At 39.1% G+C, this 25553-nt stretch overlaps 1 protein-coding gene and 2 long non-coding RNA genes across 3 annotated transcripts; all 3 read right to left on the minus strand.

Annotated features, from left to right (window-relative positions):
• Positions 1 to 7886: 7886 nt before the first annotated feature.
• LOC129749488 (uncharacterized) lies at positions 7887 to 9487 on the minus strand. The gene is made up of 3 exons (XR_008738060.1): positions 9225 to 9487; positions 9086 to 9157; positions 7887 to 9005 (listed from the first exon to the last, which is right to left on the minus strand). It is a non-coding gene; the product is annotated as an uncharacterized LOC129749488 (long non-coding RNA).
• Positions 9488 to 12856: 3369 nt separating this feature from the next.
• Positions 12857 to 14561, minus strand: LOC129749415 (uncharacterized). Its single transcript, XR_008738039.1, has 3 exons — positions 14300 to 14561; positions 14161 to 14232; positions 12857 to 14080 (listed from the first exon to the last, which is right to left on the minus strand). It is a non-coding gene; the product is annotated as an uncharacterized LOC129749415 (long non-coding RNA).
• Positions 14562 to 24240: 9679 nt separating this feature from the next.
• LOC129741857 (uncharacterized) lies at positions 24241 to 25349 on the minus strand. Its single transcript, XM_055733667.1, has 2 exons — positions 24457 to 25349; positions 24241 to 24415 (listed from the first exon to the last, which is right to left on the minus strand). The coding sequence occupies exons 1-2, from the start codon at positions 25347 to 25349 to the stop codon at positions 24241 to 24243; spliced, it is 1068 nt and encodes a 355-aa protein (XP_055589642.1).
• Positions 25350 to 25553: the final 204 nt, after the last annotated feature.

Below are 25553 nucleotides of genomic sequence, written 5' to 3' on the forward strand. Positions count from 1 at the left end.
GTAGGAAGACCCGACTCCAGAGGGGGGGGGGTGGTTTGTGATGATTGGTTTTTACCAATGTTTTTTTTGCCCAACCATTCACGAATAAAAAAAAAATTAAAACAAATTATGTTCGTAACTGTATGATTATTCATTTTTAAGTACTTTGACATTCAAAGTTTTCGTATTAGATACGCATTAGAGATGAAAAATCATCAGATTTTCGGATCAAATTTTCTACGAGATATCTCGGTTTTTCGCTTGCCGCTAGTATGCTCCATTAAAAGGCATAATTCAAACGTTAAGGATCTACTAATGAAACCTCATTCTACGAAATTTAACACAACACAACAGCAGAATTTTGTTTATTCGTTTCTGAAACATAAAAAGCCGAAATTTGTTGTCCTTGATGTGTTAAACAATACACAAGGAAAATACAGAATTTTGTGCAGATTTTAAGGTGACGATGTTTCTTTAACAGCAAATATTTTTCATAAAGAATCACTTCCATAATGAGAATCCCGTGGATGATTTTTAAAAATAAAATTTGGGTTTTTTTCAGAGAAAACAAAGCATCCAAATCCTACCTTTTATTTGGGATTAACTAATGTTGTTAAAAAATGGAAATCTAGAAATTGAATTGACAAGCAATATTAACACATTAGGGGCAGCGAAGGCATTCTTTATCTCAGAAACCCCTGGACTAAATTTTACAAATTTGGTATTTTTAAGTTTCGGCAAATGAAGAACTCCTCAACAATTTATGTTGATTGTAAAATTAATTAACAAGTTAAACCTTTTCCATTTTTGAAATGTAAAAAAAGTTTGATTTCCGAATCTTATTCCAGATCAGAATTTTATGAGCCATATTTAGAGCCCTCATTCATGAATCTATTATTTAAATTCTATAGTTCAGGATTAATCTAAAATCACTATTTAAATTATTTACTTTTAATCCATGAGATCTGTCATCCAAATTTCGAAGCTATTACAAACATTCCATTCAAGGAGGAAGGTGCATGGTTCCCAAAAATTTATTGATCGACCACCATACACACAATGAATTTTCAGCATATTGAGCCCGAAGAACAATCTGGTTGATGAGGTTACAAAAATAAAAGAAAATGTTTTTCGCTTAAATAAACATTTTAAATTCTTGATCGAATTTTGATGAACAACGTAAATTAGTCAAGAGTAACAATCTCGATTCAGAATTTAATCCAAAACCTCAAAATTTCATCCCAGGTTCCAAATTTTAGAACAGTTTGTCAAAAAATTTCTCACTTTTTGAAGCTAACTTCTTTCTGATAGTAAGCCCCGCATATTGAATTCCAAAAGTTATCCTCCAAAAACTCTAACAGACTCCAAAAAGTCAGACAAAGCATGCCGAATTGCTCAGATTCTGCGTAGATGTTTTCAATTTACTTGCAAAATCAAACAAAAATTTCAATCCAGTCCTTAGAATTATGTATCTTGCGTCCAAAAAAATTGTTAATCAAATTTCGTGAAAAAAAAAACGTTTTTTTTTTGGAAGCCTAAAATATGGTTCAAAATCGGCTGATTTGAGTCGACAAAAATAAAATGATTTTTCAAGTGTTTATCTTCTTGATTTTAATGAAAAACTTCCGAAATTCGCCTGGATATTAACCAGATTCTGGAGAAAATTATGAAACAATATACCCGGTTTATGCAAGATTTTAATAAAAAAAATAGCTCGAAAGTTTCTAGTAAGTAGATACCCAGTTTATTATTCTTGATCTTTATTTTCGTTTTCCATTGAGATAGAATCTTGATTCGAATTATGGTTTTGATTTTGCAAATCAAACTCAAATAAGATGGATTTTTCATATTCGAAACTCATCATTTGGGAATATGGAAAAAAATATTTTAAAACCAAACCATAAGATTTAGACTTGAAATTTTGATCTTCGATTCATAAGCAAAATTGAAGCATAAGAATGTGTAATGAGTCCAGAAAAAAAAATTCAGTATTGAACATTTTCGTTAAAATTGACAAGTTAAATTACGAGTAAATATTCGAAAACTATTTAAATTGAAACTGATAAATCCAAAACGAAGTACGAGATTTTAAATGTATAAATTAATAGAAATATTCATCAGGAATTTAGATTCAGATTTTTAATTTATGTTCAAAATGCATAATACAGATACGGAATAAAAATTTAAAATTGGTATTCAAACTATAATCAAGATTGAAATATCAATTCGAAAATTTCATTAAGGATTTCATCAATGAGATCGCTGCTTTATAACTTTGATCCTTGATTCAAAATAAAGTTTTTAAATGCAATCAGAGTCAGCCAGAAACACAAACTTGGCGAAAATAACAAATATAGAATAAGATCTGGATTCATGTGAAAGAATTAGTTTTTTGAAAAAAAAAATTAGTGCTCTATTCACAGGCTTTATTAAATGTAAAACAATTATTGATTATTTTTGTTGTTAAAAGAACATTCAGAAAAATTTCATCTCATGATTAAAGATGAAATTCAGCTTGAAATTTTATTTAACATTCAACATTATTTGTATCTAAATAATGCGGCAACACACACGAGCTTGGAACAGCTTTTATAGTGATGGGAAAGATGCAAAAGCGCGTGATCGGGAGGTGTCCGATCAACTCACGAATGTGCCGGTTGAGAATCAAGGGCCGGTTCTTCAACATCAGCATCATCAACGTGCACAGCCCTCACCTCGGAAGTACCGGTGACGACAAAGACGAATTTTACGCGCAGCTGGAACGTGAATACGACCGTTGCCCAAAACATGATATCAAGATCGTCATCGGGGATTTCAATGCTCAGGTCGGCCAGGAGGAGGAATTCAAACCGACAATTGGAAGGTTCAGTGCACACCAGCTGACCAACGAAAACGGCCTCAGACTTATTGATTTCGCCGCCTCCAAACGAATGGCCGTACGTAGTACCTTTTTCCAGCACCGCCTCCCACACAAGTACACCTGGAGATCACCGTACCAAACTCAATCACAGATCGACCACGTTTTGATCGACAGCCGGCACTTCTCGGACATCATCGACGTCAGATCCTGTCTGGGCGCCAACATCGAGTCGGACCATTATCTGGTGATGGTGAAGATGCGCCCAATACTCTCCGTAGTGAACAACACGCGAAACCGGCGCCCGCCTCGGTTAAATATCGCGCGACTGAAGCAACCCGAGGTCGCGGTAGACTACGCGCAATCGGTCGAAGCAGCGCTGCCGGCAGAGGGCGAGCTTGACGAAGCCCCCCTCGAGGACTGTTGAGATACCATCAAAACAGCCATCAACAGTGCTGCGGAGAACGTCATCGGTTATGTGGAGCGATCTCGACGGAACGACTGGTTCGACGAGGAGTGTAGGAGGGTGATGGACGAAGAAAATGCCGCGCGGGCGGCAGTAGTGCAGAGAGGCACCCGTCGAAATGTGGAAAATCACCGACAGCGGAAGAGGCAGCGAGTCCGACTTTTCCAGGAGAAAAAGCGCCGCCTGGAGGAGGAGGAGCTCGAGGAGCTGGAGCAGCTGCATCGTTCCCAAGAAACACGAAAGTTCTATCAGAAACTCAACGCATCCCGCAAAGGCTTCGTGCCGCAAGCCGAAATGTGCCGGGATAAGGACGGGGGTATCCTGACAGACAATCGTGAGGTGATGAAAAGGTGGACGCAGCACTTCGATGAACACCTGAACGGCGCACATGCAGGAGATCAAGACGGTGGGGGAAGGTACATCGCCGGCGTAGCCAACGACGAAGACGAGCCACTCCCAACGATGAGTGAAGTTAAGGAAGCCATTCGCCAGCTGAATAGAAACAAGTCGGCTGGGAAGGAAGGATGGCATCGCAGCTGAACTCATCAAAATGGCCCGGACAGGTTGGCCGATTGCCTACACCGGTTGATAATCCGGATCTGGGACATAGAACAGCTACCGGAGGAGTGGAAGGAGGGGGTAATATGCCCCATCTACAAGAAGGGCGACAAATTGGACTGTGAGAACTACCGAGCGATCAATGTCCTCAATGCCGCCTACAAAGTGTTGTCCCGAATCCTACTCCGCCGCCTAACGCCACAAGCAAACAGATTCGTGGGAAGTCATCAGGCCGGCTTTATGGAGGGACGGTCTACGACGGACCAGATATTCACATTACGGCAAATCCTCCAAAAATGCCGCGAACACCAAGTCCCTACGCACCATCTATTCATCGACTTCAAAGCCGCATACGACACGATCGACCCTTACGAGCTATGGAAAATCATGGACGAGAACGGCTTTTCCGGGAAGCTGATCAGACTGATCAAGGCGACGATGGATGGAACGCAGTGCTGTGTGCGGATTTCGGGTGAATTGTCGAGTTCATTCGAATCTCGCAGGGGGCTTCGACAAGGTGATGGTCTATCCTGCATGATGTTCAACGTGGCGCTAGAAGGTGTTATTCGACGAGCGGTGGGCGAAATGCGGGGCACGATTTTCAACAGATCCAGTCAACTTATCTGCTTTGCCGATGACATTGATATAGTCGGCAGATCATCTGCGGCGGTGGAAGACATCTACCGCAAACTGAAACGTGAAGCAGGAAGGATTGGGTTGATGATTAATACGTCCAAGACGAAGTACATGCTGGCCTGCGGATCCGAGACCGACCGAACCCGCTTGTCCAGTAATAACAAGGTCACGATCGACGGCGACGAGCTGGAGATAGTCGAAGACTTTGTCTATCTCGGCTCACTGGTGACCGCAGACAATGACACCAGCCGTGAGATCCGGAGGCGAATTATCAGCGGAAGTCGTGCCTACTATGGACTCCACAAGCAACTGCGGTCGAGAAGACTTAGCCCTCGCACGAAGTGTAACCTGTATACGACGCTTATTAGACCGGTTGTTCTCTACGGGCACGAGACATGGATATTGCTCGAGGAGGACCTGCGTACACTCGGAGTATTCGAGCGACGAGTGTTAAGAACCATCTTTGGCGGCGTACAGGAGAACGGAATGTGGAGGCGAAGGATGAACCACGAGCTCGCGCGACTCTACGGCGAACCCAGTATCCAGAAGGTGGTGAAAGCTGGCCGGATACGCTGGGCGGGACATGTTGCGAGAATGCCGGATGACTGTCCTGCAAAACAGGTGTTCGCCACGAATCCGGTAGGAACAAGACGAGCGGGGCGCAACGAGCGAGGTGGTTAGACCAAGTGGAGCGTGATCTGGCGAACGTGGGGTGCCCGAGGAATTGGAGAACGGTTGCCATGGACCGAGTGAATTTTAGGAATTATGTTCGTCAAGTTATGTCGTAAGACGGAATACTATGTAAATAAATAAATAATATATCTAAATAATTAATTTTATTAGAGTTTAAAAGAGAGGAAAATTATCCTTATATGAACTGTAAACATAATGTTTACTCTCATTTCAAAATATTTGATATATTTTCTCACCAATGCTTAAAATTGTTATGCTTGTGATAAAAAAGCTTGCTTATTTAAGTAAATTCAAAAAGTTTTTTTATTTTCAAAGAAGTTCCAACAACGAAAAAGAGACTGCAGAAGCATCGATTTCAATCAAATTTGGCGAAATACTACAATGTCCTGCTTCGTAACATGAAAAACTTGTGTGACAGTATCGTAAGAAATACCATCTGTAAGAAAAATGGCAGCTTGTTACAGTCGGAAGTTTGTGTGATGCTCTGCGCGATTTCATTCATTTTTTAACGCAACTTCAGTTTTATTTAAAAAAAATCAGGTGCTCTTGTAGGGTGATTTGCCAATCGTTGTCCTCTGCATCATCGTTTAAGAGGTTGACTAAAACTGTCAATATTTCAGCCTCCGACCGTGGCCTAGAGAATTGCGTTCAAGTCTTCCAAGCAAGCGGTAATGAGATCGCATCTCGGCCACGGCAATTGAGTACTCTTTCTGTGGGTTGTTGGTTTTAATGTTTGTACGATGCTAGCCATTATAGCCTTGAAAGATGTATGCCTTAGTGTTTAGTAAATTAGATCTCTTCAAAGAAACATGAAGTTGACTCAAGATTCCTATATGCGTGTTTAGTTTTTTTTTTCCAAAAATGAAACTGAACCAAGTTACTTGAAATATTTCTGCTGTAAAATAAGCATCTTGCGATAGCTTTACTTTTTTTGATTTTTTTTTCGCGCATTTTTCGTGCAAATAGTTAATTATAACCATAAAATTCCTTCCATGGAAATCAAAGTTTTACGTCAGAATAATAAAATTTCGTATCGGTTTTCTTTATGAAACGTTTATTGAACAATTTAAACACCATGTTTAAAAAAAATATCACGATCCATTCATAACTATCGAAAATATCGGATCGTGCAACCATTCATTCACTTATTCTTTTCTTGCCCCATTATTGTACAATTGTACATCCACTTATTCTTTAGCAGTCTGCATAACTAATACGCTTGATAAGCTGTGATAATTCATTGATTACATACAACTGATAAAAAATCAAATTGTCTTCTAATTTAAAGTTGCCAGATTTTTTTCAGTATGTATCCGGGCTTTTTTATTTCAAAATTGTCAACCAGAAATCCGGGTAATATCGAGGCATATTTGGTCAATACCCAAGAACTACTCAACAAAAATGAAGAATAAAAACTAAAAAAAAACGTCATCAATGAATTTTAAGCAGATTTTAAATCGTAATTTAGGCTTCCACAAAACCTTTCATGATAATTTTTATAAAACTTGCTCAAACAATAAATACAATTTGAATTTTTTGTTTGATTTGGCAAAAAAAGGTTAATAATCCAGGCAAAATCCTGGCATTTTTCAATGAAATCCGAGCAAACGGGCCGAGCCAAACTTTTCTAAATTTTGCTTGTGTTAAATATTTTGACAAACCTGGATAAAACCGGGCAATCTGGCAAGCATATTTTAATATGACATATTTTTGCTAAACTACGTTTCACTAATTATTTTATTAATTTTTGTGCTCTCGTTAACTGTTTTTCACTCAGATTTTTAATATATTTTGAACTCATTGTTGATTTTCAAACTTTAAATCAAAGACACATTAATTGTTATTTTTTGTAAAAAAAATTGTTTATATTTGATGTCTTTAAAACCTTTCTTTTAATGCAAATTATATTTATTTAGATAATTATGTCGAAAGTTTCTTCATATTTCAATATTTTTTTTTCTATCGTCATTTTTTTTAAGTTGATGCTATGAGAATTTTAAACTCGTTGAAAAATTTATGGTTGTATTGAAAGTCAAGCAACTTGCACGTCTGCAAAGTGTCAAAGGCAGTTGAACTGCTTTGGCTATGAGGGACTAGGTATATACTTTTTATTAGATTTATTTGGAATTGTTTTTATGTGAACAGCGAATACACAAAACTACACAAAAAAAAACTTTAGAAAGCTCAACATGTGTGAAAGAATAGTGTGATAGTGTGAAAAAATAACTACAAAGTAAAAATTAATGGAGGTTGAGTGTGAGAGTACGCCTGCTTCCTATTTCTATACAATTATGAACGGTACTGTAAATGTGCAACATATAACTTCCAACTTCAGCTGGCGTATATGCACTAATCCACTGATTCACTGCCTCCGAATATTTAATAACGTAAAAATTAATGATTGTAGCGTCCATAAATTATTCAATGATGCACAATTAAAGATTTCATGAATTTCTGCGGGGTACCAGAAGATTTTTTTTGTTGGATTTACCTAAAAAATATTACAAGCTGTCAAACTTCCAAAAGGTCACTCTTTAGTGGATTCGAGTTCATTTCTGAAGCAAACCTGAAGTTCAGGAATAGTAATTGAGCGCAAGTGTACTCAAAACCTCACTAAAATATTTTAATTTATAACAACGGTTGTAACACGTGCGATTTCGCGCGTGAGGACTCAGCCTCTCCCATACAACTTCCGCTTTCATCAGACGAGTGATTTACGCGCCACCTCATATGAGGACCACTCGTCGAGGTTGATTGCCCGGCTAGACTCCCGACCTCAGGGCGGGTTGTCCAAATGGATCCGAAAAAGGACACGGAATAATTAGGGGAATGGGGATGCCAGGAAAATTGACCAGCAGTTGCACCGTCGTGCCAAAAGGATAGCTGGGACGCAAACCGTTGTTCTATCCGCTCGAAAAGTACTCTCTTGCGCATCTCGTCATAGGTGGAACTCACTCTAACAAGTTTTTCCTTCCCGTGATAGAGGCGTAAGCGAGGGAACTGTTTTCCCGAGCAGTTCAACCCGGAGTAAAGTAAAGAAAATAGCAAAAACAACAAAGAAAACTCTAGATACTAAGCGGACAAAACACGTGAAATACCTTTTAAATCAGACGTAACTGTTCAGGGGGAAAGCTCAATAAATTACATCATAATTGTTTCAAGACGACATAACTAGACAATTTATTTTTAAAGGAACTATGTACAACATATATAAGTCGATTTATTGCCTACATTAGGTGGTGTTTATAAATGTATTTCTGTATTTTGTTGTTGGATTCTATTTATAGGTTTACATGTTTGTTTTCATTCGTTCCTTTCTGTTTGCTTTCCCTAAGTTGTGCGGTTTGGATTGAGAATGGCTTTTAGTGGCGAAGCTTCTCAACTGGGGAACTGTTATAAGCTAAGTTCCCAAACTGTGTGTGATTTTGATGATTCGAGATTCAAGGGGCCAGAATATTTGGTTAAATGCGCATTTTTCGGATTTGCTCTACTTACGGTACCGTTTTTGGCTCAATGCCGATGAAGCAGAGCGATCTGGCTCTTTGTCCGGGAAAAACTTAGTACTGCTGCTGTTGTTGTTGTTGTTGTTGCAAACTGCTATTGGAGCTGCGGGACCTTACATGGTGATGGTGGTTCTTCGACGAATCAGGGGCGAATATCAATTGGCCGGATGTTTGGCGAACCGGCTGACGGAAACCGTGTGATGACGGACGGTTCCGCTTCCGACGTGGCCTCGTCGGGCAAACCTTGAAGCCTCCCGTGGCTGGTTGAACGAGGTTCCGTAACAATCGCTAGAACGGTTGCTATGTTGGCACCCTATTTAAATAAAACGTCGAACACATTGGGACGTGGATTAACACACACAGTTCACACACAGAATTCTTATGAATTTTTACCTTTTTGACGATAGGTTTACGCACAACGGGTTTCACCCGCACAACACTTTCCTAGCTTTCCTTAGTCTAGCTCTAAAGGGAAAAAGGGAACATCAACAATTAACATCTAACTCTTAAGACACTTCACGTGGACTCTTACTTTTAGACTATATTCGCGAATCAAACACAAAAATGGAATCCTCGCTATAGCCTAAACCACGGTCTGGATCAAAGTGATCGAGCTTCGTTCCGTGGATCCTCAGTTAGGTCGCAAGTAGGAAAATCCTTTGACCTTTGGAGGGGAAATCCGATGACCTACGAATCCGGTCATCGAACTTTCGAACCTGAGTTCGTGTACTCCAGCTATGCTCTCGGCATGACATTGGGAATCTCCTTGTGTCTTCCACAACAAGCCATCTCCCCCTTTCATTACCGAACCTATTCGGATCTCTGAGAAGAATCTCGAGAGGTGACACTCGATCACTTGAGTCATGAAAGCGGATGTTGTATGCGAAAGTATAATAAAGGCTTGCATGAAAGATTGTATGGCACAGAACATGTGACGGAAAGCATGTCGACTGATCGTTTCATTAGAACGGCACAATATTGATAAACAATAACAATAAATAATTAACGTGAACTTATCTCTATATGTACAGAAATGTCTTATTTTCGATTTTAATTACGATTTATATATACATAAATGTAACCACGTTACAATATTCCCTACTAAATGTACGAAAATTTGTTTGAAAGAAGTTCAAACAAATTTTCGTAGTTGAAATTTAACTATGCAATTTGTTTACTTTTAATTGTACGCAAAAACAACAGAAAAACTGTTTGATTTACGTTCATACATACATTTTGCTCAATACAACATAATATAACTGAATGTCAATTGGAATTCTCTCAAATTCCAATGCAGCGGGCATAAATTACGAAAAACACAACATATTTAACACCATGAATTGTAAAGTCATTCTCACTCCAGAAGTTTTGTTATCCGAATCTCCGAGAACACCCACTCTTCAAGAAAATTTTTCATTTGCTCTCACTGAAACTATATCGGTCTATCTGTTACCCGAAAAACATTCCATGTGATCAAAACGAACAAGAACTCCACTAACATATCATTACTATTTACTGAGACTATATCGGTCATCTGTTACCCGAAAAACATCTCATGTAAACTAAACGACAATAACACTTCATAATAATCACATCATTTCCACTCACTGAGATTATATCGGCCTTCTGTTACCCGAAAAACATCTCATGTGACTAAATACGACATCAATATTACAAAAAAATATAATCTTTTCTCACAAAAAATGTATCGGTCAATCTGTTACCCGAAACGCACTTCATATGACAAAAAAAATATATATATACACTCCACAAACATTTACTATCACTGAAACTATATCGGTCAATCTGTTACCCGAAAAACGTTTCATGTGAAAAAATAAACTTCACAAAATATTTACTATCACTGAAACTATATCGGTCAATCTGTTACCCGAAAAACGTTTCATGTGAAAAAATAACTTCACAAAACATCGGTTTGCCGCACTGAAACTACACCAGACATTCTTGTCCGGAAAACGTTTCACGTGAACAACCAAACACGACAGTAACCGTTTCGACGCACTGAAGCTACACTAGTCCTGATTGACCAGAAAACACTTCATGTGAACAATGAACGCGAAAATAAACTTCATCAATTTTCTTTCTTCCGAAAGAAAATGAGAATAAACCATTTCGTATAAAAAAAACACTGAACACACCTAATAACAGGGCACTCATTTTGCATTCACTTCTCTGAACGTACCCCACTCGAAACGGATCAAAACAAAACTCAAAAATGTCAAAGTGTGAAAAGTTTTGCTTTCGTGCGGTCGGTCAGCGATTTTTGCGACGGAAATTCCAGAAGGGCAAACCACCGGATCTGGCCTGATTCTACCCCAACCGAATGGGATTCTTGAACCAGATGGAACCACGTACCAACTAAAGGGATTTACTGCCAGGAAAGTATTTGTATCGTTTGATTAAGTTAGTTTTAATGGAACATTTTTTGGGGCTGGGGGCTGGGCTATTTTTCTGTTTCTTTTTAGGTTCAGCGATGCATAACTCGAACAAGGATAAATTTACACAACAACCAGCGAAATCTAAAAATAGACGTGTACTATTATTGAGCATGAATTGGAAAAGATGATATTGGTGGTCCTGGAGGAAAAATAGATTGTGATTTTAAGATACGTGATGTTCCGTATTCCACTCCCCCGCAATTGAGAGACTATTCGGATTGGGATTTTTGCTCTTTTCGACCAATTTTGAAGACCCTGTGCTCCTAAATACGCCTCCGGGGAAAATGAGTGATGGAAAACCTTCCTCATAGCACTTGGTATTTCTTCTGGACGGAACATAACATCACAATAAGAGAATCGTGAGTAATTTTATAAACTATAACTAACCTAATTTTATTTAAATTAAGACTTAACACTAGGATTGCCGCAGACGAAAGGCGCGAACTAATCCTAAACTAAATTAATGATATTTACAGAAAATCGATTATATTTACAATATTTACATAGGGTGGACAATTTTTTCAACCCTTTTTTTTTTTAAATTCCCTTTACGGTGTTTTTTTCCAATTTGAATGTAGAATATTTTTGTTGCTTCTACGCCTCAATTAATGTGTAGAAGGGGCATAGCTAAATATCTTCCAATATTTTTCTTCGATTAGTCAAATTTTGATTCTCAGATAAGTTTAGGTTGCCAGTGAAGAAGTTTTAGGGTATTTACTAGGGAAAGTGCTCCTTCTTTCTCTCGTTGGGTTTACTACTAATCGTTCAAGTGAAATCAACGCTTTTGGCTCGCTTTAGTTTCGTGCTATGCACTTACTCTTGGCAGGTCATAGCCTAGCTCCTTCTTCTTCATAAGCCCAACTACTACTACTGTGTAGAATTCAACACACAATTCCACTAGGCCTCAAAACTTCATCCATGTTTCCCCTAAACTTTTCTGAAATCTTTGATTGATTCGAACAACTGAAAATCAATTTTGATTCCTGTCGACCGTTCGAGTTTTGTCAGACATGCATCAACTAACTTTAACTCAAAGGTGTTTTCCAAACAATTTTTTGTCACTCTTAGGAGATTTACATAGCTTTAAAAAAATAAAGTAATTTTGCTACATAACGAGAACTTTTTTGAATTTTAAATTCATGTTTACTTATTTGAATAGTTTGAGGAAAAAGTTTGTTAGAATCGGATGTGATTTCCCACGTTTGAACTGAGTTTTATTGAGAAGAATTTTGTTTAATTTTTTCCAACAGTTTTTATCTTTTTTCGATGATAGAAATTCTCAAGTAGATAATAATAACTTTTATTGCTAAGAACCTTTTAAGGAAAGATCCGAAAAGATAGTTACGCACCAAAATATTTAACAAAGTAAATTTGTATGAAACGTGCAGCAAATTTATAATTGAATTGTAACAACTTAAATAAATCAATAATAGGTACAGCAAAATAAATATGTTTAGGACTAAATATACATAGATAATAAATTAACGAAAATCATGTGTAAATAAATTAACAAAAAATGTTCACGAATATGACTAGATTAAGATAATAAATAACGAAAATTTCTGTACCAAATATTTTTACAAAACGAAACGAAAATAAATCAGGTACTTTATAATACGATCATGCTTGTTTTTTTTCCGAAAAATAGAAAGAAAATATTCCATAATAATACATAGACCAAAAACATTAAATTTTCCCCCAGACAATTTTGTCTAAATTAGATCTTTAGCCACTTTTGAACGTTGGGCGCCAATTGTAACACGTGCGATTTCGCGCGTGAGGACTCAGCCTCTCCCATACAACTTCCGCTTTCATCAGACGAGTGATTTACGCGCCACCTCATATGAGGACCACTCGTCGAGGTTGATTGCCCGGCTAGACTCCCGACCTCAGGGCGGGTTGTCCAAATGGATCCGAAAAAGGACACGGAATAATTAGGGGAATGGGGATGCCAGGAAAATTGACCAGCAGTTGCACCGTCGTGCCAAAAGGATAGCTGGGACGCAAACCGTTGTTCTATCCGCTCGAAAAGTACTCTCTTGCGCATCTCGTCATAGGTGGAACTCACTCTAACAAGTTTTTCCTTCCCGTGATAGAGGCGTAAGCGAGGGAACTGTTTTCCCGAGCAGTTCAACCCGGAGTAAAGTAAAGAAAATAGCAAAAACAACAAAGAAAACTCTAGATACTAAGCGGACAAAACACGTGAAATACCTTTTAAATCAGACGTAACTGTTCAGGGGGAAAGCTCAATAAATTACATCATAATTGTTTCAAGACGACATAACTAGACAATTTATTTTTAAAGGAACTATGTACAACATATATAAGTCGATTTATTGCCTACATTAGGTGGTGTTTATAAATGTATTTCTGTATTTTGTTGTTGGATTCTATTTATAGGTTTACATGTTTGTTTTCATTCGTTCCTTTCTGTTTGCTTTCCCTAAGTTGTGCGGTTTGGATTGAGAATGGCTTTTAGTGGCGAAGCTTCTCAACTGGGGAACTGTTATAAGCTAAGTTCTCAAACTGTGTGTGATTTTGATGATTCGAGATTCAAGGGGCCAGAATATTTGGTTAAATGCGCATTTTTCGGATTTGCTCTACTTACGGTACCGTTTTTGGCTCAATGCCGATGAAGCAGAGCGATCTGGCTCTTTGTCCGGGAAAAACTTAGTACTGCTGCTGTTGTTGTTGTTGTTGTTGCAAACTGCTATTGGAGCTGCGGGACCTTACATGGTGATGGTGGTTCTTCGACGAATCAGGGGCGAATATCAATTGGCCGGATGTTTGGCGAACCGGCTGACGGAAACCGTGTGATGACGGACGGTTCCGCTTCCGACGTGGCCTCGTCGGGCAAACCTTGAAGCCTCCCGTGGCTGGTTGAACGAGGTTCCGTAACAATCGCTAGAACGGTTGCTATGTTGGCACCCTATTTAAATAAAACGTCGAACACATTGGGACGTGGATTAACACACACAGTTCACACACAGAATTCTTATGAATTTTTACCTTTTTGACGATAGGTTTACGCACAACGGGTTTCACCCGCACAACACTTTCCTAGCTTTCCTTAGTCTAGCTCTAAAGGGAAAAAGGGAACATCAACAATTAACATCTAACTCTTAAGACACTTCACGTGGACTCTTACTTTTAGACTATATTCGCGAATCAAACACAAAAATGGAATCCTCGCTATAGCCTAAACCACGGTCTGGATCAAAGTGATCGAGCTTCGTTCCGTGGATCCTCAGTTAGGTCGCAAGTAGGAAAATCCTTTGACCTTTGGAGGGGAAATCCGATGACCTACGAATCCGGTCATCGAACTTTCGAACCTGAGTTCGTGTACTCCAGCTATGCTCTCGGCATGACATTGGGAATCTCCTTGTGTCTTCCACAACAAGCCATCTCCCCCTTTCATTACCGAACCTATTCGGATCTCTGAGAAGAATCTCGAGAGGTGACACTCGATCACTTGAGTCATGAAAGCGGATGTTGTATGCGAAAGTATAATAAAGGCTTGCATGAAAGATTGTATGGCACAGAACATGTGACGGAAAGCATGTCGACTGATCGTTTCATTAGAACGGCACAATATTGATAAACAATAACAATAAATAATTAACGTGAACTTATCTCTATATGTACAGAAATGTCTTATTTTCGATTTTAATTACGATTTATATATACATAAATGTAACCACGTTACACGGTTTTGAAGACTCTCAACAGTGTTATTTGGTCAGTGTTTTTTTTCTACAATCTTATTTATAACTTTAACCTTCCGCTCGAGAGCATGACCGCTTTCCGGGGTTCATCGGGTCCTGGTATGGAAGTTTTATTTCTCCCAATTTTAAGCTTTCGGGCTGCTCGATGACTGACTCAAACTCAAACTCGTGGGCCGGGTATTATGTTTCAATCAATTGCCTGCTGACAGCCTAAGGTTGGCCGATTGCCAATTTTATGGTCGCTGTGCAAACGGAGCGTCTCGAAAGCAGATGAGCAATGCAAACGGCTTCGAGACCCCAAGACTGAGTTTGAAGTTCTTCGCATTGCGCACTCGAAAAAAAGTGCATGATTTACTGATGGAAACTGTTATGGGGTTCGGGGCGAAGAGCAGGAAGATCTTCATGCAGAGAAAGTTTAAGTTCGTGACATGATTCTTTGGCCTTTCGGGGAGTGCTCTTCTGGCTGGAAAGGGCGCAAGTCTGTACACTTCTTTTGGAAGTACTTTGAGAGGGCACACGCTAGTTATCGTGGCCAGTTGAAGTTTGTAGGGACTGCTAGAAGAGATTCAGTTCAGTTCCAGGACCAGATTGCACGAAAACGTCACGTTCTACTAATGCTATTTGATGACTTTTCCCGTGGAAAACGTGCTTCGCGGGTCTCTAATAGCTGAAGACAATAGATTGATGTATGTCATGTAATTGGATTCGACAGCTCCGGATTGGAGAACGGATAGAGTGCAAATATATTGCAAACCAAGATGGAGTTCAAAGAAATAGGTTAAGTGAGAATAACTTCACTAAACTGAACTCTAAACTGAACTAAAAGAAGTTTTCCCAGCCAATAAATTTTGAGTCTGCACCATACATCCCCAAAATTGATTAAAATTTGACGAAACATTCAATTCTTTTTATCTGCATCATTTTTTGTTTAACTGTGGACTCATTTCAGCTGAGTCTTCAGACATTTCTTTAGTGCATAAATTATTCCCTTTTCATATCGCAGCTTGCAATTTGTAACATCTTTATTTTCCCCATAGGACTGAAGTTTGCTTCAACTGAGTTTCAATTTGCTGTACATTCAAAAACAGCTGTTTGTGGTAAACGTGCAACGCCATAATTATCTGTTGAACCAACAAAATTCACAGACCAGACCCGATCAATACCCATAGAGACCGAACAACATTGGCTCATCTACTAGGGTAAGCTGCAGCCCTGTTATCATTTTTCCATTTAAAAGTGAGAGTCGTCTGTGAACGTACATGAAAGAGAAAAAAAAACAACCAAAACAAGCTGCTGGTGGTCGGTGTTGCAAAGTACAGCCAAATTACACCAAGTCTCGTGGCAGCTTGTGAACAGCACTATTTTCACCTTTTGCAGCTTGCAGGCGCCACCACGCACCGTCATGTTCCGAAATAATGATATTCCGAGTAGTTCGGTGCGTGGTTGGCTGCCTTCCGGTTTCGGAATGAATAATTTATGACACCACGCGGTGACAAATGGTGACATTTCTGCAATCTTTCAATTATTAGTTTAGGTTGTGAATTTTAGATCAAAGTGTTGAGCACACGATGTTCAACACAGAGCAATGTTATTAATTACTAACATCTGTAGCAATAAAGCAGTTTTCGAAATGGTGAATTTAATCGCACGAATATGTTAGTCAAAAACATATTGAACAGCCTGTATTCTTCCAATTTATCTTCATCTGCCACTTGTACCAAAATTCCATCTCTCTTGTCCTTCGATGCCGTTTTCATCTCCTAGTGGTCTATTTATGTGCGATTTCACTTTTAAGAACATCAAATCACTTGACTATAGATCAGGATAAGCCAATTGGTTCGGCATAATCAGTGTGTTGCACTGGTAAAGAGAGTGGTTTTGGGTGCGCTGAGATCTTTCAGGCGCATTCTAGTTTTCATTTGAAGGCGTTTGGAAGGCCTCATGAAGACAGTAAGATCATATAAGCAAACGATTTGAAAAAAAAACTCACCGAATCAGATTCACATCACTATCAAAATTATGTTTTAACAGTAACTTCAACTATGCGTAAGGGGAAAGGGGTTCCATAAAAAATTAAATGTACTCTCATACATTATATCAAACAAAACACAAACTTTAAAAGCTTTCTAGCATTTTATTTTATCCGAAGTAATAGAAAAAAGAAACTTTGACTTCACGAAATAAATCAATACATTAAAAAATGCTCTAACTTTCAAAGCGGTGTGAGAAACATAGCTGAAACGAAAGTCTATTTTTTTTAAATTAATTTACCCATCGAAATTTTTCAACTTTTGCAAATAAGTTGAAGATACCACAACTTTGTTTTGTAAATCTTCCAATTTATTTGTTCATTTTGCTATTCTTCAATAAAAAAAAAGTATATTTATGAAAATTAAACCGAATACCAATAGCGTTTTGTATTTGTGTTTATCAATTATAAAGACAAAAAGGAATTGAAGTTGGGTAAAATTTATCTAAATTTAAAATAGTACAGTTTGGTATTGGTAAACCGGACTTATTTTCCGGACATTTATTCAAAGTATTTGTTTGCTTCAACTAGTTTTTATTGGAAAAAGATGTCCTGAAAACTCTCCTCAACTTTATAAATCAAAATGAATTAGTATTTTATACTTTAAAATTTTGAAGAGGATTTTTTTTTAATTTGGTGAACATAAAATCGATTTAATGTCCATTGTAATAACACTACTTTACATTTATGAGGTGGGGATGCTTTAAAATTCTTTGAAGAGTTAATAAAAATTGTTTCACATGTAGCATCGGCGAAATTTATTTCAGCGTGTATTGCAGTGAATATTAGGTATATGTTAAATTTGTTATTCTGTGACCTTGCAAGCAGTATTTCAAACAGTACAAAAATTATTCTGTATCGATTATAACAGAATTTTTATTAACCTGAGCTTCGCAATCAACGAACACCAGCAGAAGATATCAAAGTGTAAAGTTATGCCACGCCAGTTACCGCCCTCGGTCAGGTCTCCTTTTTTCGGGACTTTAACAAGGATACCCAGGCTTCCGAAAAGTACTGGCGAACGACAGTATTCTTGCGAACGTCGCACGTGCACCCCGATGAAAGCTTTCCGAATATTTCTTCCCTGACAGTTCTAAAAGGAGCGGTCGTGCGATGTACAGCGAGGCCTCGTTTTACCTCATGCGAAAGTTTGTTCGTGGGTATGAAAGTTTTTTAAGCTTCGTGACAGTTTTTGGAAAATCTTCGTGACAGTTTTCAATGCGTTGAATTTTGCATGACAGTACTACCTACTCCGTCCGACTGTAGCCGAGATTCGCTTTGGATTATCATCCACGCTCGGGCCGAGTTAATTTCGAACGAGCGTAGGTATGAATTTTTTTCACGCTTAAGAGGGGAGGGGGGGGGGGGGGTGATCACCCCGATCACCCTCCTCATAGGACCCCATAGGATAGAAGGTAATCATATCGCCTAACCTGCACCGGCACCACACATCGCGTTTCGCCTCGGTCGTATACTCCTGCTCGATGGCTCGTTCGATCTATTCGAACCGAGCAGCAGCGCATACGGCCGGGCATGGGTACGGTATGGGCACGACAGTCAACCGTGACAGTCCTGCCCAAAACTGTCACGCGCTGCATCCGACAGTTAGATGAAATTATTTTTGAAACAGGAGGCCTGAAGGGATTAAAACCGAACTGTCGGTTGGGTTCGCTACAGCTTAAGACACAACGTTTTCGGCAGCGCAAGCTTTGAGCCGATTGTTCAGATACAGCCTGCGTTCCCGCACGTGTGTGGTGTAGCCGAAGCGTTTCGATTCGTTACCGACGGTACAGCAGCAACCGAGTGGTAAGGAAAACCGAGACAGTTTGTTCGACAAGAAAAAGGCTGTCATAGCAAAGCTGTACTTTTCGGAAGCCTGAGGATTAGGGTGGCCCAAAATTGTAATATGTCTGGGATGTTGGGGGCTCAAGCTTCAAATGATAGCTTAGGGTGTAAGAAACAATATTTTATATGGCGGCGACTCAGAAAAATGATGTTTAGAGGTCGCACTGGTTCGATTTTTAAAAAAAGGCCATTTTTTTGAAATTTTGTCCTAATAACATTTTTAGATCTTGAAAAAGTATCAAACATGTATCTCTAATATTTTTTAAATTTTCTTTATAATGTAAGTTTTAAACTAAAAATTTATTGGGACTATTTTGGACTCTCAATTTGTATGCATGATTTTTTTAATTACGCAATACTGTGAATTTTTGTAAAAAAAATAATTAAAATTAACAAAAAAGTGTACTTTGGATTAAGATTTTTAATCAATATTGAATTCAAAGATGCGCGACGTTAAAATGTGTAACTTTGCAGAAGAAGGTGTATAGCTATGACTTGTCGTTTCAAAGTAATTCAAGTTTCACTGTGGAAAAAAGTCACAATTTTCAAATTTTTGCTAAGAATTGTTCTATATTCTGATGTTGTTGAGTTTCGAGCAATCTAAGAACCAAATAAACTCCTGATACCAAACTTTTTCATCCTTTTATGGATCCTTCAATCAGCAGAAACAACTATGACTAGTTTCTAGATTTTGCAAAATTTCAACAAAAAATGTAGCGTAGTTTCTGAGATATTATATTTTGAATGAGAAAAGTCCAAAAAGTCCGATTTTCGTAGAATGACTGTATCTCAGGCCCCACAAACTCCAGAAAGCTCAAATTTTGTGATATAATAGTGTGATAGTTGATCTATTTAACGCAGAAAATTTGATCAAAAACTATCATCAGAATCAAAAGTTATGGAAGTTCAAAGCCGAAGTGACAGTGCGCGTGCTTCCAATTTCTATACAATTATGAACGGTACTGTATATCTCATTTCTAAAATTTGGCTCGCCTGTTCAAAATCTTGCCCACCCATGATATAGTCGAATAATCCAGTGGTAGATCAAGCTCAGTTTTGCTTATTATCCATATCCATATCCATATCATATCTACCTTGAACTATTGAGCTCGAAGTGCTGCAAAGCTATATTATTCAAATAACATTAAAATTAATTAGTTTATATGTTTGTAAACATCATTTACATGTTTGTTTGGTGTTCCTGTGAATAAATATCGTTATTATAAACGCATGTCGAATTCCACGACTGCTAACGTGGCTAAACAGAACATGTTCCACATCGCATATGGTTGCTTGCTACTTCTTGATTGATCGAGGCCATGAATTTTGTGCAAAATCCAAAAAAAGGGTCCTTGGAATTAGCAGTACATTCTCAGTGCTCAAAACTCATGCTCTCCCTTTTTGAAAATGACTAATAACGGCGCGATCCACGTCATAGTAGACAATGGGGATAAAAGGAAGAAATGTTGGTAGGATACTCTGGAACTAGCTATCTGTTCCTCAGGTATACTTCAAAAAGTAAAAAAAAATATTACTGTTACTTTAATTTATCGGCCTTATCGGTGAAAAGTGATCTCCTTTTAAGAAGGGACATCTCAAGATTATGAAATTTTTATAGATGGATGGAACGTTATATGAAATGAAAGATGATAAAAATGAGCGTGTAGAATTGGTTTAGAAACATTATCATCACATAACAAATTTTTGCTCCGCACGGTTCAACTCTTATGAAGATGCAACTCTATCTGTATCTACCACTTCATAGAAGTAGGCCTTACTAAAAAGGACATCACTTTTCTCCGGATAAGGCCGATAAATAAAAGTAACTAACAAAAATTACAGTGATTAATCTCTTCATGAAAAAAAAACCAATACTCTTCATTTATTTGCTCAATCAAAAAAGAGTCCTAGTTTTTTTCATTCAAATTTTGTACCAAATTTAAATTTTTTTTATCTGTTTGCCCTTTGCCTTGTAAACTTTTACACCTAATAAATAATTCATAGTGTTTAGGCACCGGAACACTATTCGGACACGATTAAGTAACTCGCGAATTTTAACTTCAAACGCAACAACTTTTATTTCGATTCGGAATTGGGGGTTTTATTTTGGCGATCTTAACACGACGGGTGATTAGTTTGGACTGTCGTACAAACTGTGTTTTACCAAAAGTGGCGAAACAGATAGAATGGATATAATTCAACAGTTTTCTATACCTTCAACAAACACATTTACATTATCGCTCGAGTATTGAATGCGAAGAGAAAAAGCATAAACGTCATGTAAACATTCTCTTCCGCTCTGCAAATGAACAGAGCTTATATCTCTCCTGAGAGGTGTTTTAGATGTGTTTCGAGATGGTCTAAGTTCCCGTAATTTTTCTGTTACTAACACTAGCCGGTGAGATTTTACTCAAACATATGCCGCCCGCCTTGAAATCTCATTTCAAAACTAACGGTATTTGTTTACTATTCTAACGGTACTTGGTGTTTTGTTTTGATCGCTCTTCGTGTGAAACAGTTAATAAATTATTTCCTATTGTGCTGTAAGTGTAGTGTGGTGTTTTGATGTTGCTTAACACTATTCGAACGGTAGCCGCTGGGACTGGAACTGGAGATACTCCTTTGGGTGCAATCTGTCGTCGATCTGGCCGCTGCTTGGAAATTTTGTATTTATGGAGCTGGAGGTGAGTCTTGTTTGCATATTCAGTGATATTGCAGTGGTGTAAATGCAAACGAACTTAACTGGAACTTATCAGGAATCAATACAGTTGTTGTCTTTTGTTTTCAGCCCTTTTTTTACCAGCACGGCGATGGGTAGTCAAACTGAAGGAGGTGTCATGAGTTCAAACAAATTTCTGGACCTTGTTCGATGGAATTTCTCGATCCGACGGCTAGGTGGTGTGATGACTGTGTTCTGTTTAAACTTAAACGATTTAAGCCATCTCCGGAGAATGTATGGTACTCCAGCCTCTACACAGGATGAAACGTTTTTGCCGAGGTAAGTGTCAAAAATTTCATTGAACTTCCACGGGCTCAGAATACAATGTTTTGCAGGCCTGCTTGTGATATTGCTGCCTCAATGCGGTGTCTTACTGAGGGTGCCGGATGCTTTTTGGGATCGTCTCTGGCTGCCAGACGTGGTGAATGAAATTGACCCCACTTGTAAGGGCTCCGGGAGTGTCTTTTCTACTACAGAAATTGTGCTGCTGACTCGTCTCAAATATGCTGATGCTGCTGCTTATTTGGCCTCGACTTGTGTACAGGTAGTTGGTATCGGACCTGGTGGACTCAAATACGCCGAGTTGCGGATCCAAGTATACCTGTTGAAGTGCCCTATTTGATTTTTCCCGATGAAACGCTACTTGTCTTCTGCGAGACAACGTTCGGAATCTAATGCGGTGGGTACAGCTGGAGTCAGCCAGTGACAATCCGAAACCTACAATCGCGCCTTCGACTTTGCCTGGCTAGTCGTCCTGTGTCTCAGGATGTTAAGCACTGCGACTACCTTGCTGGATGGCCTGCTCGGTCCGTGCGATAATCGACGAGGTATTCTGTGTGAAAAAAGTGTTTAATATTGGAAAAACACATAATACATATGTTACTTCCCGGGATGCGGAAGCACAGGGCTTCCGCTGCCGCTCCTCGAAGAATGTATGCTGATTTTTGATGATATGATGACATCCCCCAAAGCGGTTCGAGGAACTGTTGGCATGACAAAATTGGCGAAATCTTTCTGACAGGGATTCATCACACCTAATGTTCTTCAGGATGATTCTTAAAGCGATACGCTCTTTAAACTGTACGATGATGCAAATGATAGAATACTTTAAACGGCAGGATATTTCAAATGGAGGACTTTTAACAGGGCGGAATTTTACAGCAGATGGGATACTTAAAATATGTCATACTTCAGTCGATAACCTCAACCGACATGGTAACTTCAAACGATAAGGTTCCTTCAATCGATAGGGTAACGATCCTTCAAACGGTTTGGTTCTTTATACGATACGATTATTATAAAGACGTGATTCTTCAAGCGATCTGGGGGAACTTCAGAGGTTATGGGTGGACTTAAAACCTTTGCTTCACTTTAATTTCTTTTTGATTTCTCTAAACGAATGGGCTTAAGGGAGATCAAAAGTACTTTAGGGGTTTGAACTTAACATGATTTTTGATTAATTCAACTGTGCAACGTTACTAAGTGATCTTCATACTCGCAGACACCAGTGTCTTAACTGGTCATGGAAAAACCGGATCCTCATGATAGATTTGGCTTAGAGATCGACGGTTATTCAGTAGAGAATTCTGACTCATGACATACACAAAATCTTTTTGAATTCAACTGAATTCATTCCTTCTGACTTATCATATCTAACGCAATCGTATGAATCTTTCTGACTGACACAAAACTGACTTTTTCTTGGATAGGGTACCGACAAAACGTTCCGCTTCATTTCTGACCATGGGTTCATGGAAAATCTTTTCGCACATCGATTCTTCAAGGGAGTTGGTGCTCGTAAACCGAAATGTTTCCAGCCTCTGGGATCGTATAAGCGATTTCTGTAGTTACTTGTAGAACAAACTAAAGTATGTGAAGCGTTTTGAGGAGATTCAACCACTCGACCTGACACTATCCAACCAAAAACTGTATTTTGGAGTGATGGGCCATTCTTCGTGGCCCTTCCTCGTTCATCCTTCAACAAATCTGTGAAATACTCGGCGCCAATGATGACATCGATCCGCTTTGATTCGTAGAAGTAAGGATCAGCTAGCAAAGAGGAATCGGGAAGCGTCATTAGCGAAGGTTTAAACGATGTCGAGGGAAGATGTAGCGCAAGTTTCGGCAACACGAAGAACTGCATGGTATCTTGGATTCCCGAAATTTTTGGCGAACGTGAACAGACTTCAGCAAGTATGGTCTTCGTTGAAACTGACTGACATGACCCAATACCTTGAACTGACAAAAACGTAGATGATTCTTTCAACTTCAGCTTTCTCGAAAACTCTTGAGACATTAGGCAGTGTTGCGAGCAAGAATCCAACAATGCTCTAGCAATCTGAGCGTTACCGTAACGGTCCTTAATCTTTACAAGAGCGGTAGGGAGCAGAATATTTGAAGCAGACTTAACAGGTAGTGCGATGTAGCTTTGGCTTGTGCCTGGCGTTGGTGAATCGAATTGTGTGGTTGTATTTGGTGAATTGTCTGTTGCATTTTGTGTTTGAGTGTGTGTTGTCGTAACTATTGGCATGGTGTGACTTTGCTGTTGATAGGCTTGCTGTGGATAAATATGGGTGCTTTCTTGATTAGAGGGTTGTGCAATTGACTGTTGACTGAGTCTCGGATTCGACGGATTCGGAACGGAGGATCGCGTAGCATGCAACATTGTGTGATGCCTTTGTTGACATAATCGGCAACTGCTACGAGTGCAGTTCGTCGCAAAATGTCCAGGCTGTAGACAATTTCGACAGACTCGACTTCGATTGGCGGCTTCAACACGTTCTGATATCTTCAATCGAAGGAATCTCTGGCAGTGAAACGGTGAGTGCCATGCTTCGGTACAGAACGGGCATCGTGAATCCGATCGGATGGTTGTATGGCAAACTGTTGATCTTGTCTGACGTGCTTCGGATGGTGGACTTCTTGCAGAGGTGATTGATTGGAGAACTGAGCAGTGACCTTGCAAGAACAGTAGCAGCTCTTCGTACGTTGGGACCTCCTTAGACCCGTAATGCGTCTCCCATTGGCGTAATGTTGCAGAATCTAGTCTAGCGCACAACATGTAGACTAGTATTGTACTCCAAGACTCCGTTGGCTCTCCGATTTTCTGCAACATCATCAAGTTTTTCTCAAACTCGCTGATGAGGAAGTTCAAACCGTCGTAGTTCTCTTTTTTGAGCGATTCGAGGGCAAAAAGAGCGTCGAGATGAGCCTTGACAATGAGCTTTTTGTTTTCGTAGCGGACTTCCAACATTTTCCAGGCGACGTCGTAGTTTGCCTCTGACAGCTCGATGTTGTTTATTTCCTTCAGTGCATCACCATGCAGAGAGGACCGGAGGTAGGTGAACTTGTCCATTTTCGTCAGATGTTCGTTGTCGTGAATGAGACTACGGAAAGAGTCTCTAAACGTAACCCATTCTCTGATTGTTCCGCTGAAGGACGGCAAAAGAATCTCGGGCAGCTTCACTCTGGACGTATTCCCTGACGCAGACTGATTTTGGCTGTTGCTGGTTGTGTTTACCCCTAAGGCATCCTTATCGCCTTGAAGTCTAAGGAGGTCACCTCGAATTGCAAAGTACCGGTCATCAAACTGCTGCAGAATTTTGTCGTTCTCTTCTTCGCGCTGTTTTGCAATCTCCCCTTTGACTTCGCTGTCAGCATCTTTCTGCTCTTTCTCGGCCGCTTCATCCAGCAACATTTCAATCTTGCTCCGTACTTCGAAAAACTCACTGTATACTGTATCAATCACTTGCAACCTTGAGCTTAACTGGCACCGATCACTACCGATGTGATAGGTTTGGATAAATCTATCAGTACCATCAAAAATCACATATAACTGCCGCTCACGTTTTTGCAAAGCCTTCAGCGTACTTCTCGACATTGCAACACTTTTTGTAATCTGACACAGGCTTCAAAATTTTGATGAATTCAGACTTGTACCTTCAGACAAGCTCTTAAACTGACACGTTGATTCTAACACAGGCTTAATATCTGACACTGTTTCAGACGATTTGAATTCGGACTCGATTTCTGACAAAATTTCTTTTGACTTAACTTCTGAAGATATTTCAGACAAGATTTCTGA

The sequence above is a fragment of the Uranotaenia lowii genome, chromosome 2, assembly GCF_029784155.1.
Source record: "Uranotaenia lowii strain MFRU-FL chromosome 2, ASM2978415v1, whole genome shotgun sequence".
In the NCBI taxonomy this organism is placed as follows: domain Eukaryota; kingdom Metazoa; phylum Arthropoda; class Insecta; order Diptera; family Culicidae; genus Uranotaenia; species Uranotaenia lowii.

Coding starts and splice junctions, on each gene's coding strand:
- LOC129741857 (XM_055733667.1), bottom strand. CDS start 25,349: ATGTCGAGAAGTACGCTGAAGGCTTTGCAAAAACGTGAGCGGCAGTTA. Junction 24,416..24,456: donor GGGTCTAAGGAGGTCCCAAC/GTACGAAGAGCT, acceptor GTCACTGCTCAG/TTCTCCAATCAATCACCTCT.